At 38.3% G+C, this 12,755-nt stretch overlaps 1 protein-coding gene across 1 annotated transcript; it reads left to right on the forward strand.

Moving 5' to 3' along the window:
* The first annotated feature begins 1,170 nt into the window (after window positions 1–1,170).
* On the forward strand, window positions 1,171–10,965 carry LOC101743705 (mitochondrial thiamine pyrophosphate carrier). Its single transcript, XM_004932735.4, has 4 exons — window positions 1,171–1,591; window positions 3,282–3,477; window positions 4,919–5,143; window positions 10,748–10,965. Exons 1-4 carry the CDS (start codon window positions 1,263–1,265, stop codon window positions 10,949–10,951), a joined length of 954 nt encoding a protein of 317 aa, XP_004932792.1. The 5' UTR covers window positions 1,171–1,262; the 3' UTR covers window positions 10,952–10,965.
* Window positions 10,966–12,755: the final 1,790 nt, after the last annotated feature.

A 12,755-nucleotide genomic window follows, 5' to 3' on the forward strand; every position in this document is an offset into this window, starting at 1 on the left:
AAATTATAATTTTCGTAATTACTGGTTATTTATGCCGTGAAGTAGTAATACATTTCGGCTTGAAGGGTGGGGCAGCTTTTGTATTTTAATAAAATTTAGTAATAATTGGGACCTTAAAACTCGTGTTTTAAGGTGGCATTTACGTTGCAGATGTCTCTGGACTCCGGTAACCACTTAAAATCAGTTGAACCCGTCTACCGTGCAATAAATAAATAAAAAGCTTTAACTGCATAACAAAAACAAACGAATTCACAGTAATCAGAAATATTGACCATTTTAAAACTTCATTATCTACTTAATTGCATTAAAACAATTAATTAAAAAGAGTTCAGTTTAAATTGGCCGACGGGAGACGCAGCCGTGTCCTGATAACTTATAAATCAATGCAATGATAACAATGTTATCGAAAGGGCATTGATATAATTCTACTGCCCTCGCTAATAACAAAGTTGTATGTGTTTATTGTTCGCAATCCAGTTATTTTATACGAAAACAACGTTCTAATTAGATTAAATGTTCTTACTTAAACAAGAAAATGATATTTTTGACGTGATGATCTTGATAAGTTACTTTTACAAGATTATTCTTAAGATTCGGAGTATCCTAATTTGTTGTGTAAATGGTTTTGATAACCTCATTATCTACCGGTGCGGTAAGAGAAATTGCTGATGATTCCTAGTAGGACAACATTTAGAAGTACCATGGGGTTTTAAATGGTGTTAAATAGTTATGGATACGAATTTGCCGTATTATCCTTTAGGCCACGAAGACTTCAAGAAGTACCACCAAGTGGTTATAGATACGAATTTGTCGTATTATCCTTTAGACCACGAAAATTTAAACGACTTAAAATTTAAATAATTTTAAAGGGCTTTATAACCATTGACGTCACAACATTCGATTCACCACAGTCACAAGGTCGTAGACATAAAGGCGGTCCTATTCTACAAATCTAAGTATCTATTTAGACTTTCCAAAGCTGTTAAATATGTCTTCGTAGTTACATTTGAACTTCATCCAGAGCAGTTTCTTTTCGCTCTCAATAAGCATATTAAATGACATCCAAATTGAAATAAATAAATTTCGAATTTGTATTTAACCAGAAAGCACGCTAAAACAGAGTAATTCTCTTTCGCTCTAATCTTTCGTTCGCAATGGATAAAGTATTTTGAAAATTCTCTATCTGTCACTATCGAATATTGACAAACAAGATGACGAAATGTGATTTCATATAAAAAAAAACCGCATAATGCTTATTCTAGATGGTCGGCTATCAGGAGAATGACACGCTGACCTCGAACCAGAAGTTGATCTCTGGCTGCGTCTCGGGATTCATGACGCGGTTCATAACCCAACCTCTGGACGTCGTGAAACTGCGGGAACAGCTGAAGAGTCCAGCGGTCCGGGCAGCCGATCAGAAGGAATGGTTCAAGGCCACGCGGAAGATATTTAAGAACGAAGGGATTACGGCTTTCTGGCAAGGGCACAATGTAGGCCAAATACATTCTATGATTTCATTAACGTGTCAGTTTTTTGTGTACGAAGTCTCAACGAAAGCTGTCGCGGTCTCTAATGTTCATAATAGATATAAGTAAGTTATTCTCCTTAACTTTTAATTCAGAAAAACACATCGATGACGTTTCTTTCGTTTTCTTAATAGGCAAATAAACATATATTTTTTTATTGCTTAGATGGGTGGACGAGCTCACAGCCCACCGGGTGTGAAATGGTTACTGGAGCCTATAGACCTCTAGGACGTAAATGCGCCACCCACCTTGAGATATAAGTTCTAAGGGCTCGAGTATAGTTACAACGGCTTACCCTTCAAACCGAAACGCATGACTGCTTCACGGCAGAATTAGGCAGGGTGGTGGTACCTACCCGCGTGGACTCACAAGAGATCCTACCACCAGTAGACTCACAAGAGGTACTACCATCAGCAGTACATATGGCCTAAACTAATTTTAATGGACAATATAAATCCCAAGGACGGAGTTGCCTACCACTCAATAAACTTTTCAAATCACGTTTGAAGAAAGGCATGTTATAGTGCTCTGAAAACACCATCTAGGGGAGATCACTTCCCAAACGGATGCAACGTGACAAAATGATATCTGAATATGAACTGTCACTCAGCGCAGTATTCTGATGAAGATATGTTTTTTTTTGGTCTGAATTTACTCATTGTTGTCTCGAATACATATTTCCTTTTTTATATGAATGAGGTATTACTGGTGGTCCAGAGGCATTTCCAGTTTCACCAGTACAGGTGGGCGAGTAAGGGCTTAGCCAGGAACTTCCTCTTACCCGTAACAAAGCAGCAAATACCATTGCGGTTCATTGCTCGTCCACCTGTCCTGGTGAAGCTGGAAAGCCGCTCAGACAACCAGTAATCATTCCTTCATAATAAAAAAAAGGTTCATTAAAGAAAGGTTTCTAATCTCAACTTTCGGTCCCATACTTTGCTTGTATCAATACCGTAGGCGTTACGAATTTTATATTATTAAATATTCGGCATCGCGGTACCGTAAGTTTCGTGTAGTCGGTGTGATGGAGCTCGATGGGGTTTTTGTCGGTAGTCGTTCTGCGGGGCAAATGCTTCGCGCGCCTTTTTCAAGGCGTAGTCTCCTGTGAGAAATTGGGGGAGGTGAAGGACCTCGGCCCTTCTCTTCTCCCCTTCTTCCTCTCAGGAGGCGCCGGAGTCCGACATAACCCGGTCCGTTACCCCCCACGACCGGGTATCGTAAATGGATTCACCAGCGTTAAAAAAAAAAAAAGCCGTTACGAATTAAATATATTTTTGTTGTTTATCAAATAGTTTTTAATGTGAATTATTGAAAACAAACTTGAACGGTTATTAGTGTGGTACATTTTTGTGGTACTGTGTTAAATTAGTACAATAATTTGTGCCCGTAGACACACACACAAACTAAAGTAAATGAAAATTCCCGTCCTGACGAATTTGCAAAAGGCTTCCGAGCTATCAACAATCGCTCCATCGCAAATATTCAAAATAAAGAGTCCACTTATTAGATATTAATTACATTTGCATTTAGATTATTACATTTGAAACACCGAAATATAGCTCAAACCAATTATTATTAAATAAATGTCTTAGATCGGTTGATATTTCATAGAGCCTAAAGGGGTAAGCTCTGCTGCTCTGCCTATCGCGTTTTTTCTGGTTCGAAGTGTCGGCCAGTCATTTTACAATACAACTAAGAATATGAACAAAAAAACTTTATATGTTTAGCAGTAAGCATTGTATGTATTCATTTCAGGCCGTTCCTTGTCTTCATGTGTGGAGTATTAGCTGGTGGCTCCACGGCCTTATTGGTCAGTCCCTTGGAGGTGATAAGAGTGAGGCAGATGCTAAACAAATCCCAATACAAAGGTATCATTAATGGCGCCCGTGAAGTGTACAAAACCAGAGGGATACTTTCATTTTATGAGGGCGTCAATGCTTCCTTACTACAGGTAAGTTCTGTTTATGGTGTGGATAGGGAAACGAGCTGTTTACCATAGCTTATAGACAAGGCAATATGGTGAACACCGCCTGCCTAACTAAGATGACGGCTACTACGTCTAGTAAACCATATTGTGACGGATCTTGAGGGAAAATACTTGTTATCGATTAATACAACATTTTCTTCCGTATGACCGTATTTAGCACATCTGCAATATTAACTTAAGTAAAAGTGAAAAGCTACAACCGGCTCGTTTCACATATTTTTGACAAGTCTCTTTTTTCTTGAGACCGTGTTGCCAGACTAAAATCTCAAAAGCTTCGTTCCGTGACACACATTATAAATCGAATGAATAATGACAAAGTCGTGAAAATATCTTGATATAACTTAACCCCCCCCCCCCCGGGTGTAGCACTGTAAAAGCATTACCAAATTCCCTCCTAATAGGTTTTTCTATTAGATTGCGACACTTCAAACTGAGACGTGCGCATGCTCCTCGGTAGTAATAGCAGGATGATGGTAACTAACCGCGCGAGTTCTCAAACAATTATCATGCCAATAAAACGTAAAATTATTGCTTACATATTTACTCAATTGAACTAGGGTTCATCCAAAGAATGAAATTCGACCTAATGCATTGGTATTTACTCTTTTGCTACGTACGACATTGTTAGGTTTTTTCTTTTGTTTTGTCGTTATCCTTTGAAAGAAAAATACTGACAATTCCAAAATTTTTAATAATACTAAATCTCTTTAATTGCTACAAAAAAAACTAATAAGCACCGAAACATTTAAGAATACTTTTGAAGTCGTCGTGGCCTAACGGATAAGACGTCCGGTGCATTCGTGTTGAGCGATGCACCGGTGTTCGAATCCTGCAGGCGGGTACCAATTTTTCTAATGAAATACGTATTCAACGAATGTTCACGATTGATTTCCACGGTGAAGGAATAACATCGTGTAATAAAAATGAAACCCGCAAAATTATAATTTGCGTAATTACTAGTGGTAAGACCTCTTGTGAGTCCGCGCAGGTGGGTACCACCACCCTGCCTATTTCTGCCGTGAAGCGTTTCGGTTTGAAGGGTGGGGCAGCCGTTGTAACTATACTTGAGACCTTAGAACTTATATCTCAAAGGTGGGTGGCGCATTTACGTTGTGGATGTCTATGGGCTCCAGTAACCACTTAACACCAGGTGAGCTGTGAGCTCGTCCACCCACCAAAGCAATAAAAAAAAACTTAACTTTCGGCTATAGCTATTTAAATAGAGATTTAGTATTTCAGTTTTGTTATTCTTCTTCTACTTATATTTCCAATGGTTATTATTTAAGAGTTTTCTTAAATCAATATGCCTTGAAACTCGTATTTAATTTAGGCATGGATTGTTATGTTGCTTGTCTGTGCATAGTTTTGATAAATGAACGTAAAAATTCCAAACTTTATGTTCCAGATGGGCCCCTCAGTTGGCATAGGCTTTGCTGTCTTCAATTTCGTTCAGCCTTTGGTCCTGGCCAGGATGCACAACTGCGATAGGGGGCACTGCAAGTCTGGACGTCACCACTACAACCCTGAACATGTGCTGCTGGCCAGCACTATAGCCGGATCAGCATCAGGCTTTGTATCAAAAAGCGTGACGTATCCATTTGATCTGGCCAAGAGAAGGATGCAGATTTCAGTTCGTATTTTCTTCTTAAATTTTGTCTTAAATGAGTACTTTCTTGAGTGAAAAAATGAGGAGGATCTTAAGTGATACAACTTCGACTTATTGTAAAATAGAAAGGGTTAGCGACAAAGCTAGAAATGATTGGGAAATAAACTCAGTAATAAGGTTCGAAACCATAAAAAGTATGCCTATAAACTGTACTACCATCGTCCATCACTGTGTTCCATAATATTCACATAACACGACGCCATTACATAAAACAAACAAGACACAGTCTACATTGAGTTGACAAACATTTATTAACAGTGATTGATGAACACCTGGTCTACGTTCGACGGGTAGGGCCACGCGCATACGTGTTTTTTTAAAGACTTTAGATATGTCTAGATTTATATAAAATCTATCCATCTTTCTATTATTAAATATAGAATAAACATTAGATAATATTTACCTCTAATCACGATTTGTATTAGTGCATTCCCATGGTTAACTGGAACTTCTTACTAACAAATGACGTCACAATATGTACTGAGTCATGCGATTCGAATTTGTCGATAATTTTTTGACTAATCACAAAACGATCCTTGTGGTTTTTTTTATAATTTCATATAACAAGTATCAAGTTGATGAGTCGCTGAAATGAGCAATTAGATACATTCTCATTTACGATAGAACTAAACGAATTTTCAATTAGAAAATATTTGTATGCACCTTGCCTTATACTGCGTGAGACCATCGACCTGACGCAACGCCCCCTACTAACGGCTTGATAACAGTTTGTTTAATTGAATTCATAATTTAAAAGTCATAGGTTGAATTTTCTTATGATAGCTAATATTGTTTGTATTAATATATTATTATGTATATTGACCCTATCCAGGCCAACTGAATAGACCGTACCATTACTACGAGTACCCTCCACAATTCTTCAGTTGTCATTTTATTTTCATTTCCTTTTTCAATCGCTTCTATTACATTCAGCATAGCCTCTTCTTCTTTAGAGCCTTTAGCGCATGGTGGCACATTGGCAACTTATGCATTTTTATTTTATTTTATATTGTATACATCAATCAATATAAGAAAAATGTATATACTATTAACATAAAACACATATTTATTTCTTATATCGAAAAGAGCCAAACCCATACATGAGTTTTATGCCCAAAAACCAAAATGAAGGAACATAAAGAGATAATTAAAGTTTAAAAATTAACAAATATAAAGACATTACGTATGCAAGTGTTTTGTCAAATATGCTAAAATTCAACTAAAGATAAAAAATACATTTACATTTACTAAAATATAATATAAATTTGTAATAGAATACAGTGAAATATACTACATTTATACCATAACTTCTCTTGTGTACCACGACCCTCTGAGAACCAGTACTCCTAACGCGTAGTAGGCTGCCAGTCGAAACAACAAAGCCAGTTCAATAATGTAATAACAAACTATGTACATATTATAATCTTTCTAGGAGCCGTGGTATTGTTTATTACCATTGTGTGTTACCATTATTGTACTTAGCATACTAGATTACTTAGCATTTCGACGATTTTCTAAATATGTTCCAAATTCAATTCATCTCATAAGGCTTTTTTTTTTTAATAACGTAAATTAATTTCAAACCAAGCCAAAGTGAGGCTGGTACGTACATTGGTCTTCTCAATTTTTCTTTATGGCGCCGAATCCTGGACGATAAGACGAAGTTAGAGAGCAAAGATCGACGCTTTTGAAATGTGGTGTTGGAGACAGATGTTGCGAATTTCATGGACAGCACGCCGGACCAACCTGTCCATTCTGAAGGAGCTCGGTATTGCCACAAGGCTGTCCGCTATCTGCTTCCAACGTATTCTCGCGTACTTCGGCCACATCGCTCGTAGAGGCCCCGATAACTTGGAGAAGCTGATGGTAGTTGGTCAGGTTGACGGGAGAAGATCACGCGGACACTCACCTATCCGCTGGTCCGATCTGCTTAACGGCCTGCCAATAACCGAAGCTATAAAGGCCGCCGAGGACAGGAAGACGTGGGGAAGCATTGTGCATCGAGTGGTCCACATTTTAGATTAGACACGACCTTCAGTAACGAAGAGACCGACTCAGAAGAAGAAATTAATTCCAGATAAGATTTCTCAAGAAACTCGTGGTAGGATCTCCTAGTGATGTCTTAAACGAGTACTATACGGATACAGAGTTCACAATGCAAAAACGAGTTTCTTTACAAAAGTAATAGCTATTTTTAACGATATATTTAAATGGGCCGACTCATTTCTCGCTGTCTATTGTGTCTTCTTAATATGAGAATACTAAATTGATATTGCGCATTTATTAATTTAAAAGGAAAACGGTAGATTTTTTTTTTTACTTAAATGGATGAACGGTCTCTCCGCCGACCTGTTGGTATGTGATACCGGAACTTATCACAACGTGATTAACGCTAACCACTCTGAAAGATGAAATCGAATTTAAAGCAAAACAGCTGACGCGCAGTAGCCATTTTTTTTGCTGGTCATTGAACTCACAAATTCGCTAGGTAAAATAAGATTCATTTGCATATTTGCCGTCTATGCATTTTGTTAAGGGTTTTTCTTATAAGCTCTTTTTTATAACGATGGTTTGTTTTTAGCTGTACACAAATGTGACATGCGCATGTGCACGTGAATAATAATATGTTTAATATCGAATGCATTTTGATAAATTTTAATTTCTTATGATGTGAACAAAGAGAAAACTTGACATAAGATGTTTATCCACACAAACTTTATTCACCGGTTCCCGCCCGAATAGTGATACACTACTCTTGCCACGCTCTTATTGGGTTTTTTTTATGGTCTTTGTAGGGAGACTAGCCTATGACCTTCTTGACGGTGAGTGGTCACCGTCGGCCATGGACATCAGCAACGCCAGTGGCATAACAAAGTTGCGGCTTTTCTCGACCTGCTCGACCTGCATTATCGCTTCTTTTTTTTATTGCCTTTGTAGGCAGACGAGCATACGGCCCACCTGATGGTAAGTGGTTACCGTCGCTCATGGACGTCAGCAATGCCAGGGGCAGAGCCAAGCCGCTGCCTACCATAAAGTACTCTCCGCAAGCCTCGTTTGAAGAAGGACATGTCATAGCATATTTAAATATGTGACGTTGTATCGCTCAACGTAATTATAGCCATGTTCAATACCATGTGCGATTAACTCTTGAAAATTTGCATACGTATTAAGAAGTAATAACAATCCAAAAAGGATCATCGTGCTGAAAACAAAAAAATATCTGGTTTATCTCTTAAACGATATTACTTAAGCACTAATAGCGGTTATAGCGACATAATCTCTTCTGTTGCCATCTTCTTACTTTTTATTAACAGCTTTAAGCATTGGGAACTTTCTACAATTACGAAAATCCACTTTAAGACCTCCAGTAAAAAATATGCGTATTTAACCAAATAAGAATAAAACATAGAAGCCTCTACAAATTATTTTATTTTATTTTTTATTTATAACTTCTTATACTAGAAAGTATAAAGGCGGACTTAATGCCATAGGCATTCTCTAACAGTCTACCTCAGGGGAGTGCAGAGATGAATCTTGGTAGGTGTAGTGTGAAGGGGATATTACTTAATCATATATTATGTGTATATATAACATACATAATACATAGTACTTAAATAAATACATATACATAAATATATAGATATATATATAAATATATACATATAAAAACATATATAAACAAATATTATCAATTAGATGACTCTGCTAACTCTCTGAGAAACAGTTTTCGAACCTTCGTCTTAAACGCTTCACGTGTAGGGGCCGACCTTATTTTGAGTGGGAGCGCATTCCATAGAAGAATAGACTGAATTGTGAATGAAGAATGTAAAAAGTCAGAACTATGTGGAGGACAGCGAAGAAGAAGATTGTGAGATGAACGAAGATTTCGGCTGTGGTCAGACCCTAAGTATTGAAAGGAATTAGTTAAATAAGCAGGTGGATTTGGGGAGTGCAACAAAGAGTAAAGAGTACTGAGAGCACGCAAGCTACGGCGTTGACGAATGGGGAGCCATTTGAGTTGGGAGGGTTAAGAAGATACGTGATCGTATTTCCGAAGATTATAAATAAATCGAATGCAGTTATTGAGAAGCCGGTTAAGTTTATTGAGTAGATCTGCATTCAGGTCAAAGTAGCACACATCACCATAGTCGATCAAGGGGAAGACCAAAGTTTGAACGAGCATTGTCTTGGTCTCGGGCGGAAGGAAATTCTTCAGGCGGTAAAGCATACGGAGTGTAAGTGTAACTCGCTGACACACGGAAATGACCTGGGCTCGCCAACTCAGGCTGGAGTCAATAAGTAGGCCTAGGTCCTTTACAACTGAACACCAGTTGATGGTTGAGCCATCATATATAACCGATGGGACATATGCCATATCCAACCGATACAACAAGCTTTGACTTCCAACAATAATAGCCTGACATTTGGCGGGATTCACGCTTATGCCGAAACTGTCAGACCAGGATTTAATGTAGGACAGGTCGTTATTTATTTTACCAACTGCCGAAGACACACTATCGACTCCAGCCTGAGCATAAAGCTGCAAATCATCGGCATATAGATGGTACGCACATTGAAGATTATCGGTAATGAAATTAATAAAAATTGAAAATAGTAGAGGAGAAAGAATGCCGCCTTGAGGAACGCCAGAGTGCAGATCACACCAACTAGACGAAGACTCGTCGATGTGTATCGACTGCTGACGACCTCGAAGATAGGACGAGAACCAATCCAATGCTCCAAAATTATATTGTTTCTTTATTAATCACACAATCGGTTCATTTTTGTTCGAGCATACGAGTACCAGGGTATGGGTACCAGGAGCGTGGGGCGTCCTCCAACCAGGTGGACTGACGACTTAGTGCGCACGGCGGGAAGTCGTTGGATGCGGAAGGCGGAGGATCGCATTATGTGGAAGGCATTGGGGAAGGCCTATGTCCAGCAGTGGGCAGATAAAGGCTGATGATGATGATGATTATACGAGTATGCGAATTTCAACTTTATACCACATGGGCCTAAAAGCAATGTTTATTTTTCTGGGTTCATTTAATGTTTGTCAATTTCATAACTTTGAAGTATCTGAACATATTTATATATATATTAGAACCGACTGTCACCTAATTAATGTAATTGGTTAAGGAAGGCCTTATGTTTTTATTTTTAAATGTTATTTTAATTGCCGTCTTCCGAGACGGAGAGGAAGTCTGCTCATCAACGTGGAAGCTCTTCACGTCTACTTGAGTCTTACGTCTTACTGGTGGTACGACCTCTTGTGAGTCCGCGCGGGTGGGTACCACCACCCCGCCTATTTCTGCCGTGAATCAGTAACGCGTTTGAAGGGTGGGGCAGCCGTTGTAACTATACTTGAGACCTTAGAACTTATATCTCAAGGTGGGTGGCGCATTTACGTTGTGGATGTCTATGGGCTCCAGTAACCACTTAACACCAGGTGGGCTGTGTGCTAGTCCACCCAGCTAAGCAAAAAAAAAAAACTTTAGCTTCACAGCCACTATATAGAGAATAATTTAAATATTAATATATTTCTTGAAACGCAAATTTATCTTTCAGAGCTACAGGTCCGTGAATCAGCCCGTTTCTAAGGAATTGATGAAGTGCACCTCGTTGAGTGACTGCCTCGTAAACATGTACAGAGAGGACGGTATACGAGGAATGTTCAGAGGTTGGAAGATCACGATTTACAAGGCTCAGATAACCAGCATCGTCTCATTTACGTCATACGAATTAATGTGCTATTCTTTAAGACAGATATAGTAGTTGTTTTAAAATTTTTGAGCTTTTATTTCTTAGGTTCTGTAGGTGAACAACTTCTAAAATACAACTAATCAAACGCTGCTGCTATTACAACCGCTGCCCCACCCTTCAAACCGAAACGCATTACTGCTTCAAGGCAGAAATAGGCAGGGTGGTGGAACCTACGCGTGCGAACTCATAAGAGATCCTACCACCAGTAATTACGCAAATTATAATTTTGCGGCTTTGATTTTTATTACATGATGTTATTCCTTCACCGTGGAAGTCAATCGTGATAATTTGTTAAGTACGTATTTCATTAGAAAAATTGGTACCCGCCTGCGGGAATCGAACACCGGTGCATCGCTACATACGAATGCATCGGACTTCTTAAGTTTTGGGCCACGACGACGATATTATATTATCTAACGTGTTTTTGAGCTACTTTACGGTATAACCCTGATTTTTTTGAAATTTGTGATTCGCGTAACTTGATCGATGTCACGAAATATATATATATATTTTTTTTATTGCCTTTCTAGGCAGACGAGCATACGACCCACCTGATGGTGAGTGGTTACCGTCGCCCATGGACTTCAGCAATGCCAAGGGCATAGCCAAGCCGCTGCCTACCTACTAAATTATAATAAAAGCACGAAATCGAACCATAAAAGCATTATAGCTTCAATCTTTAGTAAACTTAAACCCAACGAATCCTATCATAAGTACAATAAATGTAATTGGTAATGTCGATTATGGCGTCAAGGAATAAGACTATGAAATTTAAATCGCGATTTGGTTCATTTATAAGTACCTACGTAAGGATAAACGCAATACGTAATTACTTGATTCAAAACGCCTTGTAGTAAATTACGCGCGTAGTACCTACTTCTCCTTACCCGAGACATAGTAAGTGAAAGTGAAACAAAAGCCATCTAACGCCTCCAGAGAGCGAAGACTTTAACCACGGATAAAATTGTTTTACCACTATTTCGATCGCGTCGCTGTTTTAGAGATGCGAAACCCTGATTGCAAGACTCGGACTAAGGATATTTGGTATTCGGTGTCTGAGTACTTTTCATGTTCCTTATAATACCTATGATATATGATAAATTCCAGGAAGTGGTCATTGAATTTTTATATAATTGTAAATAGGCATGCTTTAATAAAAACCGACTTCACATTGAAAAAAAAGATATTCCAAAACAAATTAATATACACAATTAACAACAACAACAATAAATTGGTTGGCGTGATATTGAATTATTCATCTATTTGTCGCGCACGTACTTAATGCAAATTTAAGACTTATATCGTTTTCTCATGGATATCATTGAAATTGAAATTGGAAATGGGACCACGAGGGAAGCGTCAGCTTTTTAACAAAAAAAGAATCGTTAAAATCGATTCACCCAGTCAAAAGTGATGACATAACAAACCACACACACAGTCGAATTGAGAACTTCCTCCGTTTTTTCAAGTCGGTTAAAAAACTTGCTTCAACTTAGACTATCGGGTCGCTTCGCTTCGGATTATATGTATAAGCGTAACGTTTTTAAATGGGCTAAATGTTTCTTCAAGATCATAGACATCATTACGTGAATGTCCACCATCCGCCTTACGACATGAGCTTAAAAGATTGACCATGGAAAACTCGCCCTCAAACAGGTCGCCTCAAACAGGTAAGCATGATCGCTTCTCGATAGTAGGCCGGATCATAGTAATGCAACCACAGATGCCTCTCAATACCAAAATAGCTTGCAAAAGATCTTATATTGTTGAAGTTTGATGTGAATTCAAGACAAAACTAAATTACAAATTAGTT

This window comes from Bombyx mori, chromosome 1 (genome assembly GCF_030269925.1).
Source record: "Bombyx mori chromosome 1, ASM3026992v2".
Taxonomy (NCBI): domain Eukaryota; kingdom Metazoa; phylum Arthropoda; class Insecta; order Lepidoptera; family Bombycidae; genus Bombyx; species Bombyx mori.

Coding starts and splice junctions, on each gene's coding strand:
- LOC101743705 (XM_004932735.4), top strand. CDS start 1,263: ATGGTCGGCTATCAGGAGAATGACACGCTGACCTCGAACCAGAAGTTG. Junction 1,592..3,281: donor AATGTTCATAATAGATATAA/GTAAGTTATTCT, acceptor TATTCATTTCAG/GCCGTTCCTTGTCTTCATGT. Junction 3,478..4,918: donor TCAATGCTTCCTTACTACAG/GTAAGTTCTGTT, acceptor TTTATGTTCCAG/ATGGGCCCCTCAGTTGGCAT.